General features: G+C 56.2%; 3 protein-coding genes across 13 annotated transcripts in view; 1 reads left to right on the forward strand and 2 right to left on the reverse strand.

Moving 5' to 3' along the window:
* FOXL1 (forkhead box L1) lies at window positions 511–4,741 on the reverse strand. Its single transcript, XM_021093703.1, has one exon. It carries the CDS (start codon window positions 3,452–3,454, stop codon window positions 2,438–2,440), a length of 1,017 nt encoding a protein of 338 aa, XP_020949362.1. The 5' UTR covers window positions 3,455–4,741; the 3' UTR covers window positions 511–2,437.
* Window positions 11,873–25,415, forward strand: part of MTHFSD (methenyltetrahydrofolate synthetase domain containing) — a 41,686-nt gene continuing 28,143 nt past the window's right edge. For 3 of the 11 annotated variants that reach the window (XM_021093702.1, XM_021093698.1, XM_021093701.1), the window contains exons 1-3: window positions 21,203–21,953; window positions 24,068–24,171; window positions 24,825–24,938. In XM_021093702.1, coding sequence (XP_020949361.1) covers window positions 21,848–21,953; window positions 24,068–24,171; window positions 24,825–24,938 — 324 coding nt within the window. In that variant the 5' untranslated portion in view covers window positions 21,203–21,847. The other 8 variants (XM_003126812.4, XM_013998136.2, XM_021093700.1 and 5 more) reach the window with 7 other exon arrangements.
* FOXC2 (forkhead box C2) lies at window positions 11,904–14,804 on the reverse strand. The gene has a single exon (XM_021093694.1). It carries the CDS (start codon window positions 14,128–14,130, stop codon window positions 12,625–12,627), a length of 1,506 nt encoding a protein of 501 aa, XP_020949353.1. The 5' UTR covers window positions 14,131–14,804; the 3' UTR covers window positions 11,904–12,624.

Here is a 25,415-nt window from a genome sequence, read left to right on the forward strand (position 1 = left end):
ATGGCCCCACCGTCCATTCCTCTGTGCTGTCCTGAACCGGATGAATGGAGGGATTAGGTAACGGAATTTCTCTTTATTTAGGTATAAACACCCTCACAATGCAGATACCTACTCCTGCCTTTATTTTCTATGCCATAAAAACGATGTTTGTACTATGCTTTGTACTATGTATGTACCTCCAAAATTAAAATACCACCCTTTTAAAACGACAGCCTTAGATTATTCGCTTCTCCAGACAACAGCCACCATAAATTAACACAACATACAAGATAGCACATCAAACACAAAAAGAAGGAATTGGAAACATATCCCACAAGGCGGAATCTTCGTCTCATTGCTGACGTTCAGGCAGCATCCACTAGTCCTGGGGTTTCTGGCTTCTCCCCTCCCGTCAGTGTGCCTGCCTCCCTCAGACGCTGATGGGGCTCCCAGACAGACTCCCAGGCTCCCCTTTCCTACCACACTGCTTGTTTATTCCCCCAGTCATCCATTGAACCAGGCACTGAGAGGTTAATGAAAAAACCACTTTATTCACAGAGGCTGAGACTGGGGGATAACAAGATGCCCAGTGGCGGCCCTTCCACCGCATTTTAAGCTGATGGCAGTGATCCTGGATCTCAAACCTGGGGCCTCAACAAGGTTCTTCAAATCAAGGACACTGAAGCGCGCGCGCCTGCGTTCCCACCAGGCTGCCAGAACGCCGTCATGGACACACATGTGGGTCAGCGGCACGTGGCTTTCAGAGTGAATTCTTGGTAAGTCAGCTCTCTGCCTACTAGCGATTAAATTATTCTGCTTGTCTGAAAGATGCTTCCCAACATATTAACCAACAGGCTCTCTTGATGTGACATTTGGGTTCATTTTTATATAAATCCTGGAAACTGCTTTAAAAAATTACCTCAAAGACCTTTTCTCCACCTGCCTCCAAGAACTCTTGTCTTACTGTGTTTTTCCCACATCAGATAAAATTAAAGTAACTTGGAGGCTCAGAAAATCAAGTTTCAGAACCACCAAAAAACCCCCCAAAAGAGCCACCATAAGAGATGGGTTGCATTTCCCCAAAGTTCCGAGCTGAGTGGGGCTGTGAAATGTCAGTTTTCATAACCAGACCTTTGTCTCAGCCCCTGCCTTCCCACCCACCCGTCACCCCCAACTTCCAGTCACCTCCTCACGGTGCTGGTTTCGCTGCAGTCTCTGGGCCCACCCGGCCCGGGCTCAGAGGGAGGAGCTGGCTGCCTCCTGCCACCAAGCCTCCTGGCCCTTGCAGTCCAGAGAGCCACCTCCACAGACACCAGTGGCTCCCTTACTGCTCCTGGCACCCACCCATTCCCCCCTCTGCTTGCTTTCCACGTGTTGGTTTCACCCAACTCTTTTGATTAAAAGTCATCCTTCACTGCACAATTCTGGAAAATGTAGCAACAATCAAACCTGATCTTGGGGAAAAAAAAAAAAACAAACATGGCAATCCAAAGTCTTCTAATGTCTGAGACATCTTCCCTCCCCTCACACACTTCTGGCGTCCTCAGAAGCCAGCTGATCCCGTAACCACCAAAGCAAAGAGATAGGAGGACTCTTGCTGGTGACATGCGTTCGAGAACAAATGTGTATTGATTAATGAGCTGTCCTGATGCAACAAAATGCTATGTTATATAGAGTGTGCTTTCTTACTGGAACTTAGTAATACAGACGTTTTCACGGGACAGTCCTTCATAGTCAAAAGAATCAAGCATTTAGCCGAAGAATACAGCATGTTCCTTTTACTGTCGAGAAAGGAAAAGAGGAAAATTCTCTCTCTAACATAAAAGTGTGGCTTCTCAGTTCCCACTTGGACATTGGTCATAAGACGTCCTCCCCAAGCCCCAGAGAACTTGAAAAACAGGGTTCACCCCTGGTGTCCCCACAACTGGACTTGCAGGAACAAACCTAGCTGTGAACACCCACCACTCCGACGGGCTCAAAGCCAAGGCCTGGGCCAAGCAACCACCGAGCTGGCGATGGTCTGACAGTGGCGCTTGGATGGAAAGAGCCTGGAGCCATCTGTCCGCCCATGCGTGGACCGTGCCCTCCCAGTCCCCGGACTCGCCGGACCTGGCTGGGTAGCTGGTGGAAGATCACGCCATCAGACTGACCTAAGGTCAAGGAAGTTTCCTGCTCCCAAGGTAGGAGCCTGAGATGCCCAAGTCCCAGCGTCTTTTAAACCTCCGGAGCTGCTCGGGATTCTGGGAAGGTCCGCCTTGCAGGAGGCAGGGGAGGGTGCCCATCTGTGCGCAGAGGCTGGTAAGACTTCCCAGGATCCACACATCCTCGGAGGAAATCATTTAAACAGGACAAAACGAAACAAAACACGCGACTTCTTTCCCCAGCGGTGGGAGCCCTGGCGCCTCACGAGAAGCTCAGACCAGGGCAGGGGAAAGAACCGCGCCCCTGCTCCTTGGCTTTACTGGAAATGAAGCACCGTGTCGGGGAGCTGCAGAGGGAAATAGGAGAGGAAGGGGATCCCGAGCTGGTAAAAGCCGCCCTGGACGTGCGGGTCGAGCATCAGGGAAGCGTTGAAAGGCGGACAGAGGCTGGAGGACGCGGCCAGAAGGGAGGCTCCCAGGCAGCCGCCGGGCTCCGGCTTGGGCCCCCCCAGGAGCTCGTCCCCTCCGGCCGGCTTTTGCCCTTGCCGTCCGGCCAGGATGCTGTCTATGCTGAAGCTCTTGGACTTGTCCGAGCTCTTCGGAGAGCTGCCGGAGGCCGGGCGCGGAGGAGAGCCCCGGCCGTCCGCCGTGCGCGCCGGCTGCTCGGCAGCCTCGGCCCCGGCGCCCCGGAGCGCGTCTCCGGCGTTGCCCTCCGGGGACGAGGGCCTGGGCCCGTGGAGGGGCGCCGACGGAGAGGCGCCCGCCCGGAGGGGCGGGGGGCGCGCGGGCGCTCCCTCGTGGCGCGGGGTCGCAGGGCGGGGGCGCTCGGCCCCGCTCCCCGCCTCGGGCTGCGCCGGGCCGCGAGCCCGCTTGGCCTCCGGGGCCCCGGGGCCCGGCTTGGGCTTCCTCTTCCGGCGCCGGTAGTTGCCGTTCTCGAACATATCCAGGCAGCGAGGGTCCAGCGTCCAGTAGCTGCCCTTGCCCGGCCGCCCCTTCTCGCGGGGCACCTTGACGAAGCAGTCGTTGAGCGAGAGGTTGTGGCGGATGCTGTTCTGCCAGCCCTGCCGGTTGTCGTGGTAGAAGGGGAAGCGGTCCATGATGAACTGGTAGATGCCGCTGAGCGTGACCCTCTGCCCGGGCGCGTCCTGGATCGCCATGGCGATGAGCGCGATGTAGCTGTAGGGCGGCTTCTGCGGGGGCTCCGCCCGGCCCGAGGCGGCCAGCGCGGCCGCGGGGGCGAAGGCCAGGGGCAGCCCGGGTCTCTCGGGGCCGTACAGGTAGAGCATGGGCGAGGCGGCCAGGGCGGGCAGCCGCGGGCCGAAGAGGTGGCTCATGGCGAGCGGGCGCGGGCGCGGTGCTCCCGCTCCCGGCGAGGCAGGCGACCCGGGCGGCTTAGGGACTGCGCCCCGCGCCGCAAGGGCCCTCCCGGGGAGCCCGCCCTGCGTCTGCCTCCTGCTCTGCCGCGCTCTCCGGCCGCTCAGCGCTCTGTCCCCTCTTCATGGCTTTAAAAATGTTAAATAATTGTTGTAAGTTTGCTATTATATGTTGACTTAGCGCTGGCAAATAAATTGTCTATGATAAACAGTCGCTGTGCTCTCAGCCCACCCACATTAATTAAAATTTCATTGCTGAAAAACTCCAAGCTTTTCCCTCCACGTGTCTTTCTGATACCAGCCAATCGGTTTCGGGGTTATTCCTTCATTTGTTTATAGAATTAGTCTGTTGATAAGTCCGCCCACCCAAGTTGAATCAAGCTGTGTTTATTTGGAAAAATTTCCGGGCACCCAATATATAAACGCACTGATCTGATGTTTGAAATATCACGTCCACCCCTTGACGCTGTAAGCACACACAGTCAGTGAGGCAGGATGTGGATCGCTGTGGCTCCGAGCAGGGTCTGTGGGGCCAGGAAGGAGAGGTGGGGATGGGAGGGGCGCAGGGGCGAGTTTTACCTCTGGTCTGGGGAGCCCCAAAATCCCAGGGCCGCCCACAAGAAGGCTTTTCTTCTCCAGGCAGAGGAGGAGACAGGGCGATGACACACTCTCATAAAATGCCCTTGGAGATCTCTGGGAGCTCTTGGATAGTTGGGAGTGGGTGGGAGGGGAGGCATGTTTACCTAGGAGGGAAGAGGTGGGCATCTGATTAGAAGAGGATGCCCACCTTGGAGAGGTCCTTGGGATGCCCAGAGGACTCAGGGGTGGGGGCGTGTTCCCTGGGGGAAAGGAGCAAGCCTCCACCTCGGGACTCCCTGGGGACCCGTGGAAGAGGGTGCCAGGAGCCCAGCTTCTCCCCAGGCCGATGGTACAGGGCACTGCAGAGCTGGAGTGGGCGTGTGGTACCCGATCCACAGCTTGGTTGGGGGAAGATTCAAAACAAACCCTTTTGGGGGCGGCGTGGAGGGGAGAGAGGAAGGTCTTTTTGCCCGGCCTGGGGTTGCAAGGAGGAACACCATAAAAGGGGAGTTTGGCAGCTGGCGCAGGAGAGCTGGTGTTTGTGAACGCGGGACTCTTGCTTTATATTCTGCGTTTTCCTGTTTATAACAAGGAGGGTTATAACAACTTTACAAGTGCATGCAGCTGGCCCGCGATTACATTAAGCATTTGGGAAGCCTGCTGGCTCTCCCGCCACCACCCACCCACGCACCCTGGGGTGTAAGCACCCCCCACCCCGTCTCACTTTACATGTAGCCCCCTCCCAGTTTGAATCAAAAACCCTGAATGGTGCCGATTTAGAAGGCATCTCTTCCCCCCTCCAGCACTTCGGGGGCGGGGGCCACGTAGCGGGACTGGCTCCTGTTTATGATCTCTGTGGAATATATTTTAACAGACAGAAAAGGTTGGGGAGAACTGAGTTCACGCTGCATGGAGTGAATCGTGCGAGTGCCAAAGAGAAGAGGGAGGGGCGGGGATGGCAGGTGGGGTAGTGATGGCCCATGGGGCATGGGGGTGGGCGGGGGGCTGTCTGCTGCTGCCACGGTCACAGTGAAGCAACACCAAGCTGGGGACCGGCTGTCCGTGCTGAGGTCGTCACTGAACGCGGAGAAGCAGGGAGGAGCCCACTCCAAAATGGGGGGTTCCAGAAAGTAACTGTGTCTAGGGGTCTGGACAGACCGCGGGGGAGCCAGGCCGTTTGAAATACCGAAAAGGAAGTCACCACCAGGGTTGAAAAACCAGTTTGGGTGCAGGCCCGGCTTGAGGGAAAGCCAGGTCGGGCTCTGGGTGGCATCCAGGCCTCATGCCCAACAATGCGTTTCTAACAAGCCCCGCGTCCCACCCAGCCCGGTCCCTCCTGGCCTTGGTCTTGAGGATAGCCCTCCAGCCAGGAGGGGGGCGGGGTGCTGTCTTCCCTCGGATCCCTGGCTTTCATCAGAGCACCTCTTTGAACCCTGGGATGGAAAAAGACCCTCAAGGTCGGCGCTTTTGACAAACCCACAGCCCCTGGCGTCACCGAGCCCCTCCGGGACAGCGCAAGCCTTGCTCAGGCTTGGATCCAGCTTGGTCTCCAGCCTTGGTGCCCACCCAGAGCAAGAGACAAAGGGGTGTCACCACGCGGACACACCCCCACTCCTCATCCAGAACCCTTCCTGGAGTTTCCCGCCCCCCCCCCAAGTCCGGCGGGCATATCCCTGCCTTTCCCAAACGGCGCGCTGCTGGCGGCGCTCCTTCTAAACTCTAAGGCAGATCCCAGCTTGAGCGCTGCGATAATAAACACAGCCCAATTTGGGCATGGGCGGGATGCAGGCGGAGACACGCACGGCTGGTGGGCAGGGCACGGAGAGCAGAGAAAAAAAAAAAAAAAGCCCAGTTCTAGTCGCGGTCTGGAGGGGCGGGTCCAGCTCCACAAGTTTGCGGCAGCAGTTGGGCACCTCTCTGGGAGGTTCCAGCCACACAGCTCCAGCGGGCGCCCCAACCCAGCTCCGGCGCGCCATGCGGGGTGGGGGGCGAATCCTGGGCTCCCCGGTGGAGTGTGTAACTTGAGCCTAGGAAGGGACGCGTGGGAAGGCACCCCGAGCTGGGGCTCATTTCCGGGGAGCGCAGGGCACAGGAGCACCGGAGCATCCTGCACGGATGCGCCCTCGTGCGGGAGCTCGATCCGGTGAGGACCAGCTGAGGCGCAGAGACAGCGGGCGCGCTGGGTGTCTCAGAAAGCCGGACGGGGACACTGAAAGTTCCCTGCAGGTCCACAAGTCTTCAGATCCCAGAAAAGGACGTGCATCTCGGAAGCCAGTGGGAGCGCATCTCCCAGCCAGCAGGAGAGCCCTGAAATCCTCTGGGGCCCAAACACAAACTGGGTTCCTGTGGGATGAGCGCAGGAAGCACCACTCTCAGCTCTCCCGCAAAAAGTCTGCTCCCTGGGCCGGCCAGGCACCAGCCTGGAGCAAAGAGGCCTCAGGACAAAACGAAACGCTGAGCAGGGAGAGACAGGAGCGCCCTCCGTGCCCCCCTCCATCAACCCTTCTTCTGCTTCAAGCAGACAGTCAGCTTAAACACGGTTGTGACATATTTGCAAGTATCTGCGTTACTTTTCTAAGTGTGAAGACAGTTAACAACTTACATCTGTGTGTGTGTGTCAGCGAATGAATGAACGGACGAGCAGAGTGAGGGTGGGAAGATGCAGGACTCACTCAGCCAGGGCACCTTCCTGACCAGCTAAGAAGGTTAGAGAGGACGATGGCAACACGGATAATATGAATCACTAACTCTGTCCGCAGCGCTGCTCTGTGCCGGCACTGCCCCAAGTGCTTTCCCTGCACTTCATCCTCGAAGTTCCTAAGAGACACATGCTGATCACTCCCATTCCACAGACCAGGAAACTGAGGCCAGGCGGCAGATCCCCTCAGGTTTCCAAGAAGGGAGTATTCCAAAAACAGGAAAGGCGTCACACTGTGGTCACTATTGTGTGTGGATGCCAAGGCGTGGGAGCGCCGTGGACACTCTCTTGAGAACCCCAGCAGCATCTATGAAAGGCGGCGGATGGACTTGCCCACTTTACAGATGGCCACACCGAGGCTGGGCACAGAACACCCGGAGACAACGAAGGCAGTAGACAGCACAGGGACTGGAAGCCACATGCTGTCCTCCAAAGGCCGGTTCTCTGAGGACCGACACCTTCAGGCGTCCACAGAGGATGCGAGGTGTGTCTGGAAGGTGCCCTCGAGAGGAGAGACATGCGCCCCTCCCCTCGGACCAGGGAGGTTTGGGGCGCTGTGGGGTGGACACCCCAGAGTCCTCGCATCCTACAGGAGACCCTCTTGTCGCCTGCCTGCCTCTCCCCACTTGGAAAGGGTCAGGAAGCCGTGTCTTCTCTTCTCAGAGGACCTCAGCCATGAAGGCAACAGTTGGCCGGTCAGCTGGTGCCGACCGAAGCCCAGGGAGCAGGGGCATTTAGGGCCTGGGCACTGCCCTGTCCGAGCACTTAGGTGCTGTATGCAGTTAATCAGCACCAGAGAAGCCGGCCTCTTCTGTCACCCAGGTCAATCCTGCCAGCTCACTGTCCTCACCACGGACCGGGTGCTCTGGAATCACTTTCCCCAGGGGTCTCGTGTTCATTAAGCCTCACAATAACCCTGTTTGGTGATCCTGTCATTTTTCCTGTTGAGAAATGGGCCTAGAGAGCTGGAGGTGGCATGGCCGAGGTCGCATGAGCGCTCAGGTGGCCTGTCTGTGCGTAGGGCCTGCGTTGGTGCCTGTGGATTTGGCTCAGAGAGAAAGGCTCGTGGAGGAGGAACCATCTGTAAAAATAACACCAGGGCGGAGAGAGTGCCCAGGGGGGCCACTGGAAAGGTAAGGCCTGGGGTCAAGGGCCACAGAGCCTCCGTGAGGTCTGCGCGGCCTCTCTGGCCTCCGTGACCTCCCAGCCTGGGTGGGCATGTGGACGGAGCACATGGGGGAGGAGGGAAGCCCTCCCAGTGCCCCCCAACTCCATCCCCTTAAAGGGACCACTGATGCCAGCAAGCCCATCAAGCTGTCGGGTCACCTTCTCCGTTCCAGCCCTCACACACACAGGCCCACGACCAAGTCCCTGTAGACGCGACACAGCCTGTACAGCCAGAGAGACACCTTCAAGAATCAAACCCTGCACAAGCCACGTCCTTCTGCTTTGGCTGCAGAGCAGATGGGTTGCAAAAGCCAGGGAGGGAAGGCCTGCGCGAGCTGGGGCGCTGGCATCACGGCTGCCCAGACTTCCCTGCTCCCTGAAACGTCCCGGCCCTTCCTTACAGGTCAAAAAGCAGACATGCACATGCCTTGGTGAGCTGCCGCCTCGCAAGACAGAGGCGGGCAGGGACTACCTCTCACAGTTTGGGAAGGCGTTTCGAGCCTGTGGTGCCCGCAGGCATGTGGGTGGCTCTGACCAGTGTGTCCTGCTCACCTGGAGTCGCCCCCGCCACCCCTGGCTGGGCTACACCCAGCGCATCGAACCTCCGAGCTCTGCTCATCCACGAGGTCCTGACCACGCAGGCACACGTCCCCCGGGTGCCCAGCGGCGGGGGCGTCCTCCCCTTCACCCGGGTCTTCCCTCTGCTGCTCTCCAGCGCCTCAGGTTCATGGCTGTCGGTCACTTCCCATGGGCCTGCCTTGCCCAACACCCAGTCCGGTGTTTTTGATTTGGGCCGGGACGAGGATGGAGAAGGCGCTCAGTCACCGGGGACCTGGGAGCTCTGGTCTGTGCTTTCAGCGACTGCTCAAGCCTCTCCCAGGCCCAGAAGTGACACCCCCCCGCCCCCCGCCCAAAGGTCTTGGGATAAAAGGGAGGAGATGGGCCCGGAAAGAATTATGAGCCAAATGTTGATAAGGACCAAGCCTTTTCTTCTCCCTTTAAGTGCTGATCCTTATTTCTTGCCAGCCGGGCAGGGCCAGGGGATCAGGTAGGTGAGGCCGTGGCAGGCGCCGGCTATGCAGGAGAAAGCAGCACGACCTACACGCCCTCGCCCTCACCTCCTCCCTTTGCAGATGGGAAGATAGAGGCCAGCGGGAGGGAGTTTGTGCTCGAACCCCTAGCCCAGTGCTCCAGCAATTCCAGGATGTATGTCACCACTGCTTTTGGCGTCCTTGGGGATAAGCCACTTGAACCAGAGCAGTGAGGACGGGTCAGCCACTGACCTGAGCCTGGCCCTGGGAGAGGGGCGCAGCTTTAGGCTCTCTCCCTGAAAGGAGAGAGCTGGGGGTGCCTCTTGGAGTCTTACAAGAAGCAGAGGTTGACCCAGCGGCTGCCTCTCCCGGGCTGAGAACGTGCAGGATGCCTGAAGGCCATGGGGCCTCTCTGGCGGCCCATCTCTGTCACAACTGGGCCCTGGTTACAGACTAGTCCACCCAGCCAAGGCCTGTCGGGCCGCAGGGTTAACTCTACGGGACACAGTCTCTGGCATGGTGTTGGGTCGCGGCCACTGTACTTGCAGTATCTTCCAGAGCTGCCCAGGTGAACCTTACTGGGTCAGGAAGGAACCTGGTCATCGGATGCGGCTTCAGGCCGACTGCGCTCCGCGCGGAGCCGCCCTAGCGAAGGGTCTGGGCAGGCAGCCTGCGAGCCGCCTTCAGGCCCTTGCAGCCCCGACTTTGTCTGAAAGGCCCTGGGCTCCGCGGGGAGACTGGCTGGGGGCAGGGGCGGCGAGCGGATGGCTCCGCGGAGCCAGGACATCGAGCCCCGCGCAGTCTCTGCGCGTGGAAGGCGGCGGCGGCGGGCGCAGGGCCGCGCGGGGACCAGCAAGGCTGCCGGTGGGGCCTTGGCTCCGTCAGCCGCGGCGGCCGGCCCTTCCCGCTCCGCGGGAGCAACTGACGCCCCCAGCCGCTGAGCTCTGGGGCCCGGGCCCAGCCCGGCCGAGCGCAGCGCCCAGCGCCGCCCGCGCTGGCCTCCTGGCCCTTCCCGCAGCTCCCGGGCCGCCGCGCCCCAGGGCCGCCGGACACGCCAGCCTTCCGGGTGGGCCTGACGCCGGCCTCACTCGGCCAACTCCAGAGTCCTGGCTACCCCCCGCGGCCCCGCAGGGGCCCAGGTTCCCAGGGGCAGGGCCTTTGCCAGAGGCCTCCTTGGGCTTCTCAGGGGAGCGGCCCGCACAGCTGCCCGTATCCAAGAGGCCTTCCCAAAGGCAGGAGAGCCCAGCGCGGCGTCAAGGGCAGATAGGGTCTCTGACACCTTAGTTGCATTTCTCTCGGGGCTGTTTTCCCCGTCTGAGACCCCCTGAGTTCCAGATCTGGAGGTGAGGGCAGGCTTTCAGGGAGGACTCTCAACATCTGGGGAGGGAGACCCCCAGCTAGAGGCCTCTCCTCCTGGAGAGGGGAGCAACGTGAAACCCTGCTGCCCACTGGGCAAGGAGCGATTGGCAGCCTCATTCTGCAGCTCAGAAAATATTCTCAGGGTATGTCCCCCTCTCTCTTTGGTCCACCCCTCTCAAGCCCGCTCGGTGGCCTGGGGGCCGGCCGAAAGGCGTCTGCCAAGCATGGGAGCTCGCCGCTCCTGCGGTCACGAAAAGGAATAAGCCACAGCCTTTAAGTCTTAACTAGATGCCACCTCTGGGGCCACAGATCGATAGAATCTGTGTTGCACACATGGAGGGAATTATTACTTTCAAACTTCTCCCAATTCTCCCCCAGCAAAACAGAGACAAAATGCCACGTCCAAACACCCTCACTCCCAGGTTACATTCAAGGCCACCGCATCAAGCAAAATCGCCTTTTGGAAAAGCATCCTCCCCGGAAGTGTTAAGTTCACAAGAGCTGCACCCCAGGAAGGGTACCGCTCACCTGCTGGGGTGGGCCACTAATTCCCAATTTGGATCTTGGACCCCAACGTGACACATAGAGACAGGAGAGGAGTGTTTCGGCCAGTGACACAGATAATAAAGCCATATCGCTGCAGCCACGCCTCGCAAAAGGCTCTATTGCTATTTGAAATCTTAAAGATGAGATATCAGAATTGAAAAGAAAGAGATAACTTATTTAAAGTCCTGGGAAAATGGACAGATGTAAAATTCTAGAAGCACTGTAAATTATTTTGGAAGAGCTATGAGGCTTTACAGTTTTTCACTGCAATAGGGTAAAGATTTAGAAATCAAATCAAGAAATAAAGAGGTCTAAAATTCATTTCTAATCTGGCCTCCACCAGGGGTGTCATTAAATGGTGCAGAATCAGTCCTCTTTGGCTATCTTCCATCCCAGTTAATATTCTCTTCTGGAAAACCATTAACGTGGGGGAGGAAGTCCACGTTTTAGGAAACTGAGGAAAAGCAGGACCCCCCCTGGTTTGTCGTCAGCTAATGGAAAATGTTCATCCTCTCTCTCCTCACCGCTTAAACTGGAGATGTTAAATCGGACAGCGGGGTGGAATGGCACTGCTTTGGCTATCTGCATGGTTGTCTGCATTCAGCAAATGACTTCACAGCTCGCAGCCCTTCTGGCAGCCGCCTGCAACCAGGACTGTTTCTCTGGGCGGCCTGGGTCAGGGTGGGATTCTGAATTCATCGAAAGCCTTTTCTGACACTAGCAAGACAATAAGGGAGTTCCCCCCCCCCCGGGCCCCCTGTGATGCCTACACATTTACCCACCTGTGTCACAAAATAACCAAACAGGTGGACTCATGAACACACCTCATTTTTTAAAAATTCGAGAATACAAACACACTGTCCGGACTTTGGGCAGAAAAACAACATGGGTTTATTTTAAGGCAAGTACAACAATTAAGACCACATAAGACAAACACAGGTGAAGTTAAATTTTTAGGGTTTTTTTTTTTTTTCTTTTAGGAATGCTCGGGGGAGGACTCGACTATACAACACCATCTCGCTTTGTAAGTAAAAAGTATCAGATACTTGACTTCTTTATCTGCCAACAACAACAAACAATAAATTATGTTCTTGTTTTGTAGAAGACCTACAACTGGGAAAAGAATTATATCGTAATTGTACAGGGGGGAAAACCCCCCCAAAGGTTTCTTGAATTTTCTCTTTGGCAGTTAGAAATGGTCGGGCAAGATGAGAAATTATCCAGTGAACTCAACTTTAAATATTATATTAATGGCTCTGAACAACAACAAAAAATAGCCTGATTACAAATCCACACATTTGTACAGCACGGATAGAGAAATTTAAAATTACACACAGCACATACATAATCTATAGAGACCCCCACAGACGTGTGGGGGTCTCTACAGAGAGTCATTAATGGGTCGCTATGGGATTTGGTCCATAAGTTATACTTTTTGAAACCCCAAGTGGAGCCGTTAGCATAGCCATCCTGGAAGGGGAGGGGGATTTAAAAAATCGATATTCATTTCGTTGGGCCGCATTCCTGTACGGGGCTTCTTGGGATCTCAGAAACGGGGCGGCGAGTGAAAGTTACCTGCAGCTCGCAGAGGGCGGAGGCTGGCGCGCGCACTCTCTCTGCTCCCGGGTCTGCGAAAAAGCGGTGGGCCATGTTTTGGTTCTTTCTGCGTCTCTGCAGCCTGCACTGTCTGAGAGGGTCGCGTCTGGGAGACGACGCCGGAGCGGGCCGGGGCAGAGGAGGGCCGGGGCAGGTCAGTATTTCGTGCAGTCATAGGAATACGGGGCCGCGTGGCGGTAGAGAGATGGCGTGGATCTGTAGGGCAGCTGACAGCTCGCGTTGCTGCTCACTTGGGGTTCCCCGAGGGTCGAGTTCTCAATCCCCAGCCGGTGGGAGGTGAACATCTCCCTGACGTTAGGGAAAGTCTGCTGCTGGGCCGCGAACGTGTGGCCGGGGAGGTGGTTCAGGTCCCCGCTGTGGTTGAGATACCAGGAGGCCGCCTGGGCCGCGGCGGCCCCGGGCTGCGGCGCCGGCTGGGGCTGGGGAGCCGGCGGGGGCGGCGGCGCCTGCGGGTGGTGGTGGCCGTGATGCTGGTGGTGGTGGCCGGCGGCGGCGAGCGCGCCCTCCTGGCCGGCGGCGAGGTTGAGGGCGCTTAGGGGCGACGTGGGGCCGCTCGTGTGGTCCGAGAGAGCCTCGTCCAGCGCTGGCGGGACGCACATGTGCGCCGGCCGCTCGGTCCCGGTGTACAGGCTCATGGCGCGCATGCTGCACTGGTAGCCTCCAGCGCCCGCGGCCTCCAGGCCCTGCGCGCAGGGCTGCCCGTAGGCGGCGGGCGGCGCGGCGGCGTAGGGCAGCGCCAGCGGCGGCACCACCAGGCCCGCGCGCCCAGCCGCGGGGCTCAGCTCGCCGCCGGGCGGCGACGTTCGCAGCGTCATGATGTTCTCCACGCTGAAGCCCGGCAGCCCGTTGGGCGCGCCTGCGTGGTGCTCCGGCAGCGAGCCGTCGGGGGAGCCGGCGGGCGTGGAGGCCGCGCTGCGCGGGCTGCCCTGCAGCGCGCTTTCGGGGCTCAGCGTCTCCACCTTGGTGATGACCGGCAGCGCCGGCGACGCCGCCTCGCTCTTGATCACCACCTTCTTCTCGACCTCCTTGGGGGCGTCCGCTAGGGGGGGCCCGGCCGGGGCTCCCTTGGACGCCGCCGGGGGCGGCTCCTTGAGGTGGGCCCGCTCCTCCTTCTCCTTGGGCACGTCCTTCTTCTTGAAGCGCCGCCGGCGCCGCAGGAAGCTGCCGTTCTCGAACATGTTGTAGGAGTCCGGGTCCAGGGTCCAGTAGCTGCCCTTGCCAGGCTTCTTGTCGTCACGGGGCACCTTGACGAAGCACTCGTTGAGCGAGAGGTTGTGGCGGATGCTGTTCTGCCAGCCCTGCTTGTTCTCCCGGTAGAAGGGGAAGCGGTCCATGATGAACTGGTAGATGCCGTTCAGGGTGATCTTCTTCTCGGGCGCGTTCTGGATCGCCATGGTGATGAGTGCGATGTAGCTGTAGGGCGGCTTCACGAGGTCCTTGGGCGCCGCGGGCTGGTGGTGGTGGTAGGGAGCGTAGGAGCGGCCCATGCCCGCGCCGTACTGCTCCGGGTGGCCCGAATAGACGCCCATGGGGCTGGCCATGCCGCCGTAGCTGCCCGCCGCGCGGTAGTAATTCTGCTCGCTCAAGTAGGGCACCACTCCCAGGGCGTTGGGGTCGGACACAGAGTAGCGCGCCTGCATGCTGCGTCCGAGACGGCTAGCCACCGCCTGCGCGCACGGACCGTGAGGAAGGCCCTGTGAGAGCGAGCGCGAGCGAGAGAGGAGAGAGGGAGGAAGGGAACCGGCGGGGGGAGCCCGGGCGCCTGGAAGCCTCAGGAGTGAGCTGGAGGAGGCGCCGGCGCTGGGCTCCCGCCTTCGGGCCGGGAAGGGGCGCTCGTTTTCAGCGGACCGGGAGAGGCAGCATCCTGGAGGGCGCGCCCGGGAGAGCGCAGCGCCGGCCCCTGTTCGCTCGCCCGCTCGCTCTCGGGACTTGGCTGGTGGCAGCCCGGGAGGGCGGCCGGGCCGGAGCAGAGTCGCCACGCACCGCGGTGGACCGAGGCTGGCCCCCTCGGTCCGCGTCGGGAAGGGGACGGCGGCTCTCCAAGCCCCCCGGCAAATCGGTAGCGCTGAGGGTCAGCGAGTCGGGGTCCAGAGTGCTGCCCTGCCGAGCCCGGAAAAAGAGGCAAAGTCCCTTTTAGGGATTGGGAAAAGTTTCAAAAGTCTTACTGAAAGCGAGTTTTTACTTTCCTGCGGCCACGCCCCCTCCGGGAACTTTGGACCAATAACCTGGCCGCTGTGGGGACTTAGCACCAATCAGGACGAGGAGCGCCGAATCCGTCGGCTCTAAGACCCAGCCACGCAGAACCAGACTTCTGCTGCTCCGTCTCAGCTGAAAAAAGATTTTTTTTAAAGTTATATCTTATTAAAATTTATTTTATTATCGCATTTTAGTTAATGGGCCCACGTGTCCAGAGCAAAAAAAAAAAAAACAAAAAAACCAAACCGACGCTCCTTTGCAGATAAAAGTCAGTTGGAGATATAAAATCGAATGGATTAATGTAGTCCAATATCTCCCCAAAGACCTCGTAAGTAGCAAAGAACCTGGGACTATTTTTCTTATTAATGAATAATGAGGCGAATAATTAGATTTCCTAATTATCGCGGCCTAGGTGTAATGGATTCCAAGAAAACGTGCTGGATTGGAATGGCGGGCCTCCGCTGGGTGTTATTATTTAAGCAAATAATTAATAATCAACGGGGAGTATCCAGGTTCGGGGCCGACAAGAATTACCTATAAAGGTTTCGGAGGCAAATATAGAATCCGAGAGCCTCTCACCCCAACCTGAGGAGGCGGGCCGAGGCGTCTATAGGGAAAGGCGAAGTGCAGAAAGTGGCGATATCTTGAGAATTTAATCCTTGGAATTCACCGTGGGTTCGGCAAATAATCCACGACATGGGGAACAGTTTTGTGGGGTTTGGGGAAGAGGGTGAAAAAATTCTGCTCATTTCCCACTTTCCCCTCCCGGGTAGACGCCTGCAGCCCCCCCTCCCGACCCCAGCTTCGCAGCTTCTCTCCCCTTTCCCAGAGATAAATTCCCTTTGACAGGCCGACTCCCGCGCTCCCCGAAGACGGGAACAATGCACCAGCCACCCGGCCGCCGGCGCAGTGCTGGGTTCCTCTGCCCGCGAGCAGAAACCCGAGCCGCTCTCCGCGGGGGCTTCGCCCGAGACGCGCGTCCGGAGCGCGGGCTCCTGGCCGCGGCCCCGCCGGCGGCACCCCGCTACCCCAGGCGCGGCCCCCACCTCCCGCTCCTGGCCGAGCCCCTTGGGATTACCCCGGTTGGATACGGTGATTTGGGCCCCGGGGCCCCGTGGGAGGGTGCGGGGAGCGATCCAGAAGGTCCAAGGCACCCCGGAGACCGAAGACTTCGAGATCCGGACCTCGAGCAACTCGGAGGTCCTCGCCCTTCCAAGCTGTCTGCTTCCCTCTAGGAATCCCGGAAAGTTTGTTTATTTGTGGACTGAGTATTTATTTCTTCAACACCTCGAATAATCGGGTCCCCCTCCGCTCGCTTCCCTGACGGGGCAGGACGCCTCTAAGAAGGTCTAAATGCCAGTGAGAGTTCTTCTGGAAGTTGTCTGTCCGGTAGAGTAGGGAAGACGAGTTCGGATAAAACTTTCTGGTGCTAGGATTCTTTTTCCCTCCTCACTCTCGCATCCCCTGTTTATGAGATCCCCAGGAAAAGGGTTTGGGAGAGTATGCCGTCACTATTAGCTGTGCGGGAGGCACGGGGAACACCTCACTCATTTTCAGTGGAAGAACAAAAGACAAAATATTTATTGCATTATCTGTGAATGGTATTATCTCCTGATAAATTCAAAATCGAAGAGTAAGTACGAAATAAATTTCTGTAACATTCGACTTCGGAAACACTCGCTGTATTTTAAAAGGGTGCTCTGGGGTCTTCCCCTAACTCTGTCGGTATGGCAGCTCCCCTTCCCCACCTCTCATATACATACACGAAGTCAAATAAACCTCCATCCTCAGCTCGCAGGTGAACGGTGTGAGCGTTCCCCCCACCCCTCCATCTCCCACCACAGCTTTATTTTTTCATCCATTTTATTTTAACATCCATTTTTTTTTTAAAGGAAAGAAACTCTAGCAAAAAAAAAAAAAATGTCTTTTTCCTGGAGTATGTGAGGGCAGCCGAGTTCTCACAATTTTACTGGAAATGCAAACTATTGATCAAGAAACACTCCTCAGTCCGTGGACTTCCTGGAGGAATATTATTTGCTCTGCTTTTACGAGGTGTTTAAGAAAAAAAAAAAAAAAAGCTTTATCACGGCATAGGGCAAAAACCAAAATAGCTCAGGACCACGGAAAATAAATTCCAAAATGACAGTTTCTGCCTGAGTTTATATTTACAAGGGTGTTTAGGTTTAAACCAGTGGTATCTGAAAAGAACTAAGTTGAGTTGCCTAAACTATTTACCTCCCTCCCTAAAGAATTGGGTCGGGGAGAGAAAGAAAAATCCTTATAATCAAGACAGAAAAGGTGAGAGAGACATTTTCCTCTGCTCCTGGAATTAAGTTTCTTCTCCTCTCCGTAGGACTCCAGGAGAGATGTTTGTTCAGGTTGTTAAAACAACACCTTCCATACACCTGGACTTTGCAAAAACCGTGTTTCCGATTTTTCCTTTATCCTGCCAGGGTATTTTGGATTGCGGGCAGCCCATTTCTTCCTTTCTTGACCTTCCTTACTGTCAGTAAGCCAAAAGCCGAACCGGGCCCCAGAGGGCTCTCTGTGTTACTAGAATAACAAGCGAGAATAAAGGCAGAAGAGATTCAAGCCACTTACCCCCTTCCTCCCTCCCTCCCCGCCCCCCGCCTCGTGTCCCCGCCTGGGCGCAGCGGGCTCCAGCACCTGGGGACGGCTCGGGCGGACCTGTAGTGTGGGCGCCATCTCGAGGCAGAACGGGGAACTACTCTTAAAATAGTGTTCCGGGGCGGGGGATGGTTGGGAAAACCCGCTCGTTCTGCTTCCAATGGAGGTGCTGACGCCTTGTGGACGCACCTTAGCATTGCATGGCAGAAAGTTCAAACTCTGTAAGCGAGAGAGCACGGGAATAAACTGTGTGGTGCTTTGATTAAGCACAAACAAAACATTTTCCATAGCTTTGCAATGTGTCGAGAACATGATGTTTTGGAAGACATAAATGTCTTTCGAAACCTCGTGGGGAGCAGCAAGTCTTCTCTAGGGAGATTTGCTGAGGTTTTAAGCAAATAAAATCTGCACCTCTTAGGTGTCTGTAAGTCTGGTGATATTTCCCAGGGTTATTAACAAACTGCTCGTCCTCCCTGTCTCCCCATGGAAGCTGTCTTTCTACCCCATGTGTGAGCTGAGTTTCAGGAAAAGTTTCAGCAAAAATGTGCTGCGTGTGTGTGCCTGGCATTGTCTTTAATAGCAGGGAGGTTGAAACACCTCTGCAGCCACTTATGCTTTTGAGGCACCGAAGAGAATTCAAAGACTGGACAAGTGAAAGGAGTTGTGTGCCTCCTCTTGATGTCTTCAATACATTTCCATCCTGGGCTCATGAGGTTTTAGTGAAAGGGGCCAGGAATGGGAGTGGCTTCAGGCTTCCTAAAAGGTACTTGGGATCTGAGGAGCCCTTGGGTTGATCAGAGTCAATGCTGCTGCTTAAATATCCACTGCACTCCAGCTCCTAATGGCGGCAGCACGGAGGACAAAGCCACAGCAGCGGGGACTCTTCTTGGTTAAAGGAGTAAAGAAACTCAGTGACTAAGTGCAGGAGGAAAGGAAAAAAAAATTTTAAGGGCCACACCCTCACCATATGGAGGTTCCCAGGCTAGGGGTCGAATCGGAGCTGCAGCCGCTGGGCTACACCACAGCCACAGCCACACTGGATCCGAGCCGCATCTGTGACCTACACCACAGCTCACGGCCATGCCGGATCCTTAACCCTTGGAGCGAGGCCAAGGATCGAACCTGAGTCCTCATGGATGCTAGTCAGATTTGTTTCCACTGAGCCATGACGGGAACTCTGGGAGGAAAAAATTAAAAAAAAAAAAAACTAGTAAAGGACAGCTTTGAGAATATCTGGGGAAATTTGAATCTGGAGTGCATATTAGATAATAATCTTGTATCAAGATTAAAATTCTTGAGTGTGATAATTATATATGGTTAAGTAAGAACATGTCTTGTTTTTAGAAGATACATGTCAAAATATTTAGGACTGATAACTCATCGTCTCTGCAACTTTTTAAAGATTCAGCCAAGGTGGGGGTGAGGACGGAGAAGAGAAGGAAAGAGAAAGTTATTGGAATGTAGTAAAATGAGGACAGTTGCTGAATCTATGAAATGTGGGTATTCACTGAGTATTATTCTTGCAATTTTTCTGTAAGATTGAAATTTTCCCAAATTAAAAAAATGGGAGAAAAACACCTTCATTACTCTGGCAATTAAAAAAGGCTTGTGACACAAAGTGAACACCGTTCCATAGAAGGAAATTTCCACATTGCAAACCCTAATGTGGAGGCCCAGTGTGGCCCCCAGGGTCCCCTCTTCTTGTGTTCTGGAAGGTTCTGAAAACAATCCTGATTGCCTAAGGAGTTCATCCATCTTCATAATTCAAGCAATTGCCACAATGAATACCATCAAAATCGCAAGAAATCAGTCGATTTCTGCATTCTGTAGCAGATGTTGTAAACCAGAATGTTAAAGCGAGTTACCTGCATGCCGCTCTCTCCTGCCCATTCCACACATGTCCACACGGTCGCCCTTCTCCCTGTTGCTCTGCAGTTGGTTTGCTTACGATGTCTTGTCGGTTGAGGCTGCTGTAGGCTCTAGTAACAAGCACCCCACGTCTCACTGACTTCATCTGGAGCCAGCCTCAGCTGGGCATCACCCAGGAGCCTGGATTTTCAAAGCGTGCCTGTCCTGTCACCTTGGCAGCGGCAGGAGAGGGACGTTCTGCCCTGGAAGTGTGTCCAAGGTCAGAAGTGACACGTGTCACTTCCGTTCACAATGCCTTGGCCTGAGCTGAACGCATGGCCCCAGTACACCACGGGCTGGGGAAGTGTGGTCTTCTCTGTGCCCAGGCAGATGGGCAAGCTGACATTCATTTAGTGGCCTCATGTCTGCCATACATGCCCTACCCACCCAGGCAGCTGGTGACCCTGCCTTGTTTCTGTCTGCAGCCCCCGTGCTTTGCATGGTACCTTGGAGCATAATAGGTGCACAAGAGGTGTTTACTGAATGAATGTATGACTTTTCCAAAACCTTCCTCCCTAATCAATGAGGGAAAAGGTCATGCATGCATACCGGGTGCCAAGATGTTCTACTCCTGACATCTCATTTAATCGTCTTTTGGGGTAGGTACTGTTAATGTCACCATTGTACAGGTGAGGAAACAGCTCTAGAGATCTTAAATAACTAACACCCAATTTTCAGCTACAAGTGAGGGAATCAGAATCTCATAACTCATTACTTTACTGCCTCTTTGAGATTAGGGTTACGGTCTTGGAAATTAGAGGCAATTTAAAAAGTTAAAATAGAAATATCTATATAAAATAGTCTATATGGAAATATACGTTTATATAATTTCAAAACCATATATACACACAGTAGTCACAGTAGTGTATTCACGAAGGCTTCTGAACACATGACTCAATGTCTATGAAATTTAGCTTTTTATATTACCAACTTGCAAGCCTGTAATTAACCCTGTGGCATACAAGGATTCAAAATCAGAGCCTGCAGAAAGCAGACTGCTCCCTGGGAGGTGCAGACAGGGCTTTGATTGTAGGACAGGGCAGGGAGAGAGAGAGGTGAGGAGACCCCGCTTTTCACGGAGATTGCAGACTGTGGGATGGATGTTCCGGGCCCCCGGGAATCACCATCCGACCTCAAAGTGACCACCGGGTGCCATGGCGACGAGAAGCGAGGCTCCAGGGGGGCCTGTACAGGATGGACTGAAGCCTGGAAGCACAGAGCAGCTCCCCAGGCGGAGGGGACTCTTCTGGCTTTTCGGGAGCCAGCCTTTGTTGTTATTGAACTAGTCATACTTTTCGGAATTGTGTGTGTGTGTGAGGATAGTGCAGGGAGAAGTCGAGGAGCAGAAAACAATGTCGTGTGCCACGTCTAGCGTCTCAGAAGAGAGGAACCGCATCATGGGCGAGGAATCCAGGCGGCGTCCAGGAAGAAGGCGGCCCCCTGGGGAACCAAAAGAGGAGGTGGGTGTGTTCGAATTGGCAGTGGGCGCTGAGAGGCCAGGGGCACGGGACACCCCAGCCACACCCCGCAACGCCCCGCAGACGCCTGCGGGAGCAGGCGCTCAAGACGGTTCCGGTCCAAGACCTAAGGCTCAGGCTCGCGGAGTTGCACGCGCACGCGCCCTGCAGAACGTTCCCACCAGGCCTCCGCGGCGGCGCCACGCCCCTCACCCCCCCGCTGCAGCCAGTGCGCAGGCGCGGGGAGAACGCGCGCGGGTGACGTCATTTGGAGCCGGACTCCGCCGGGGAAGGTGTCGCGCTCTGACGGCGTCGCCATGGAGCCCAGCGCGGGTGAGGCGCCGCCGAGGGGCTCACCTGAGAGACGCGCGCGGGGCGCGGAGGGGCCGCCCGGGGTGCGGCAGAGGGCCCGACAGAGGCAGGCGGGGACTTGGAGAGGCAGGTGGGGTCGCAGCGGGGTTTGGAGTTGACCCTGCGGCGTGTGAGGACCGGACGCCCAAGCTGGTCGGTGGACCAGGTGGGACAAGAGCTAGGAGGGCTGTCTTGCGGGCACCTGGTGGTGTCCTTGCGGCCCCGTGAGGTCTGCCTCCCGTGTCGTCCGCGGCAGTGGAGGCTCACTGCTCTTGGCCGGGCAGGACTGGAATTAACCGGAACGCTGGGACGTTGCACCGCCGACCTCTTAACGACCGCTTTCCGAGATCTCGTGGCTCTCCTAGGTCCTGGGGAGGCTCGCCCCAGAGCCCCCGAGCTTTGGAGATTGACGGCCGGGTTGCCGGGCAAAGCTGTTCCTACCCAGGGTCTGTTACAGGCGGGTGCCGCAACTGTGAATAACCCCCTCCTCCCTTCCTGCACCGGCGGCACGTGAACAGCGCAGTTAGCAGGTGCTGAGAGTTTAGGGAGAGGGGTAACGAAGAGCTGGAGACGCCTGCTGCTCTCGGGACTGAGCTCTGGGCTAGAGGTTCAAGGAGGAGTGAGACCTGGGCTCACCTGATGGGCAGTTACGGAACAGGGTGTATTTCCACATTACTTTATGTCGCCTTTTATCATCTTAATCCTTTCCCACGTTTTGGTACCTTTCCAAGGGCAAAGGACCTGCCTTTTAGTCTCCCCCTCCCTCACAATTAGCTCGTTGCTTTCTAAATGGGAGTAAGCGCCATGTTTGTGATTAATGGACCCCAGAACGAGGGACCCAGTCCTTCCATGCCTTACGTCGCACACAGCCTCCTGCATGGCGTTGGGGATGGCGTGGGGCCTCTGGGCTGTTAGTGAAAGTGGTAAGGTCATAGCCTTGTAATAGTTGGTCAGTGTAACGGCTTTCGTTTGAAAAAGCAAGTGGGGAGGAGGCTCTGGGCTCCTCCTGTGGGAGGTTCCTAAAGGAGGGATGTCTGTCTGTGACCTAGCGCCCGGAGAGTGCTTTCTGGGCAGGCGAAGGAAGGGAGGAGAGGAGACACAAAGGCCTGAAAGAACAGGGGGGCGGGTGTGTGGGGCCAGAGACCAATAGTGGTGGGATACTTTTTGGATGGAGGAGAGGGTGAAGTGGCCAGCAGGGCTTTGCAGCTCATCCCATACCCTGTGCCAGGGATCCCTGGGGCACTGGAACAGCACGAGGGGACACTTCCTGGGCATGGGGTGGAAATTGGACCTTGAAGAGAGAGTTTGCCTGAGGGACAGGGAGTAGCACAGACTTTACTGCCGGAAATAACAAGCCAAGCGCTAGAAAACTGCCCACATGGCCCTACTCAGGCTGACAGCGTAGACCTGCGTCTTTGGAGCTGCGTGTTCCCTACGTACCCTCGAATCTGCATTCTTGATGTCTGCAGTGGTTCAGAGGCACTGCTAGAATCAGGAGGCACTTAGTGTTGGCAGTGGACTCCAGGAGGCTCGGGTCTGGCTGTGAAGGGCCTGGCATGGGTGCTCTTCCCAGGGGATCTGTGTCTAGCCTGAGGGCATAAGCAGTGGCACCCTTTGGCCCTGGTCCTTAACACCGTAAAAGGACCTGTAGCAGTTTGGCATACCGCTATCAAAGTGGGGGCGAGGGCTGTGAAAGCAGACATCGGTAGCACGGTTGGGAACCCCTGTGGCCCATCCGTCTTCAGTACAATTTCACCTGCCCCGTCGTGGAATACTGCAGCGGCAGAAAAGGGCAAAGGTGCCTTTTAGATACAACGCACGGACCTGCAGGGTAACGAGCAGATGGTGGTGGAGCTGACTGTGGAGCGTATCCTCTTAGGGAAGGAGCGTGCGGGGAGAATGCGGCGTCTCTTGGGAGAAGTCTGAGGTGCCCAAAGAAGGATTCACTGAAAGAAACAGCTCCACTCATTCCCTGGGGGGGGGGGGGGGGGGGGGACGGTACTCGGCAAACAGTGAGGAGAAAGACTTTTCCTTATAGATGCCTGCCTATGTTTTAAAACTGCGTTTACAACAAATTAAGCTTTTGAAATGTAATATTCACATGACTCACAGCTACACAGTTGATAAATGGTTGTGGTGAGAAGCTGGCTGCCAGCCCCATCCCACCACGCAGGCAGGTGACTGCCACATTGCTCTGGCCATGAGGCTGCTCCCCTGTGTCACTTTTGAGCAGCTTCTGCTCGTGTAGGGGAGACAGGTTGAACCTGTCCCCCTCTCCTGCCCAGCTGATGAGAGGTGCCCCGTGACACCACAGTGATTGGAAATAAACTTCTGGGTGAGGGCAGGGATAAAATTGAGTGAATATTTTCAAATGTGCTTACATGAATGTGCTGATTTTATTTTATTTTTCCTTGCTTAGCTGGAAGCTGCTTTTTATATTTCTCCATGACAGGAGGAGCACGTGGTTACTGATTTTGTTAGGAGTTCCCCAATCAAATAATTAAGGAATATTTGTTGCCTGAAAATTCATTCCCAGAGAGGGATCTGAAATAAAGATTCACACGGTGAAGGGGATTGTAGCTGGGGAACCAAGATAGTAGCTGGCTTACGAGTCGCTGAGGTTTAGGGCAAGCGAATGGGACCGTCGTGGGGCTGAAGTGACCACAGCCCTCTTGCGACTGATGGGCGAGGCCGAGAGCAGGGCCTTGACTGAGCCCACCTCCCGCTCCAAAGGAGGACCTAGGGCTGCCGGGGCCATGGCTTCGGCTGTGTTTGTTCTGCCACCACAGATTCGTAGAACTAGCTTCAGACCCTTGGGTTATGTCGATTTTACTCTGTGTTTGGACTTTAGCAGTTTGCTGAAGAGTGGAACTCATCACTGACCCTGGTTTCTCCGCGCAGGGGTCAGAAGCCCTGGGTGCGTCTGCCTGTGGCGGAGCTGCGGGTACAGCGGGAGCAGGCGGGCGCTGGGCCCGGGACCGCTGCTCTTTGGGCTTCCTGTCTGTGTGTTCATCAGCCACATCCTTTGTTGCCGCAGGTATTTCCAAACAGGACATTCGTGAGCGGATCTGGGACTACATGGAGTCAGAAAACTTAGCCGATTTCCCCCGGCCTGTTCATCACAGGATTCCCAACTTCAAGGTACGGCAGCATTCCTGGAGCGGCCACAAGGAAAGCCTGGTATCCTCCGCGGGTCCCAGTGGCGACGCAGTTACTGTCCTGCTTCACGGCGGGTTTGAACTCGGTGGCCAGCGAGCGGTGTGAAGTCCAAACCAGCGGGCTCTGAAATGTCCTTCATCCTGTCACTTCACCTCTCGCCGTGAGGTGTTTCTCCCACGCGCCTCTCGCCGTGAGGTGTTTCAGGGCTCCCGCTCCTTTTGCTGCAAGGAGCTATTTCTCGTGGTGGAGGCACGCGATGGCTGTGGTGCCTTTCACACAGTTGGCTCCCTAAGGCCTGACGTGCCCTCAGAGGGAGCCTCAGCCAGAGAGACTGGCTTCGCAGCCCTTTGTACCCTGACTGTTTCTTAGACCCCAGACCTAGTCTTGGAATTGGCTCCCACACCTTTCTGGGTGAGATGCTGGAGCGCCAGGCTGTGGGCGGCCCGGGGTCAAGGCCTTTTGGTAACGTGCGCTTGCGTTTAAAAACAGGGTGCTTCCCGGGCCGCCGAGCACTTCCCGCGTTTGCAGGCGTTCAGAGCGGCCAGAACCATTAAAGTCAACCCTGATGCTCCCCAGAAAGGGGCCCGCTTCTTCGTCCTCGACGTAAGTGCGCCTCTGTCTCTCTGCCTAAGCAGGGCTCCTCCCTGGCTTGCCAAAACATCAGAGACCTCGAGGTTTTTGCCCGAACACGGGAAGTTAAAGTGGACCCCGATAAACCGCTGGAAGGCGTCCGGCTGCTGGCGCTGCAGGTAATCCCATTCCCTGAGCAGCGCCCTGGCCCTGACGGGCCACCTTCCCCGGGGGCTGGCACGTGTGCACAGGCCTGCGTCTGACTCCCTCGGGCGCAGGGAGTGTCCTTGGGCTGCTCTCTCCAGGACAGTCCAGAAGCCTTTGGTTGTTGTCAGCCAGTCAGAAGTCCCGAGCGTGTCTGAATTCAGAGAATAGTCTTTGAAACCATGACCTTGAGGCATCCCGGTGCTCATGTGCTCCTGGGAAGAGAGTGATTACAACATGTGTATTTTCTCTGCTACCTTGTGATGCTGTAATTCCTTGAGACTTGACAACCCATGAGTGAGAAATCTGATAAATGAGCCCCCACATCTGCGAATTACAAGTGTCGCTTAACTTAGATAAAATACCCCCTCTCCAGAAGAAGAATTCTCCCAGGGTTGCTTTCATTTATTGTAGTTTAATAAGTATAAACATAAAACCTGGCATAAATTTTA

The sequence above is a fragment of the Sus scrofa genome, chromosome 6 (genome assembly GCF_000003025.6).
Source record: "Sus scrofa isolate TJ Tabasco breed Duroc chromosome 6, Sscrofa11.1, whole genome shotgun sequence".
NCBI classification, from domain to species: domain Eukaryota; kingdom Metazoa; phylum Chordata; class Mammalia; order Artiodactyla; family Suidae; genus Sus; species Sus scrofa.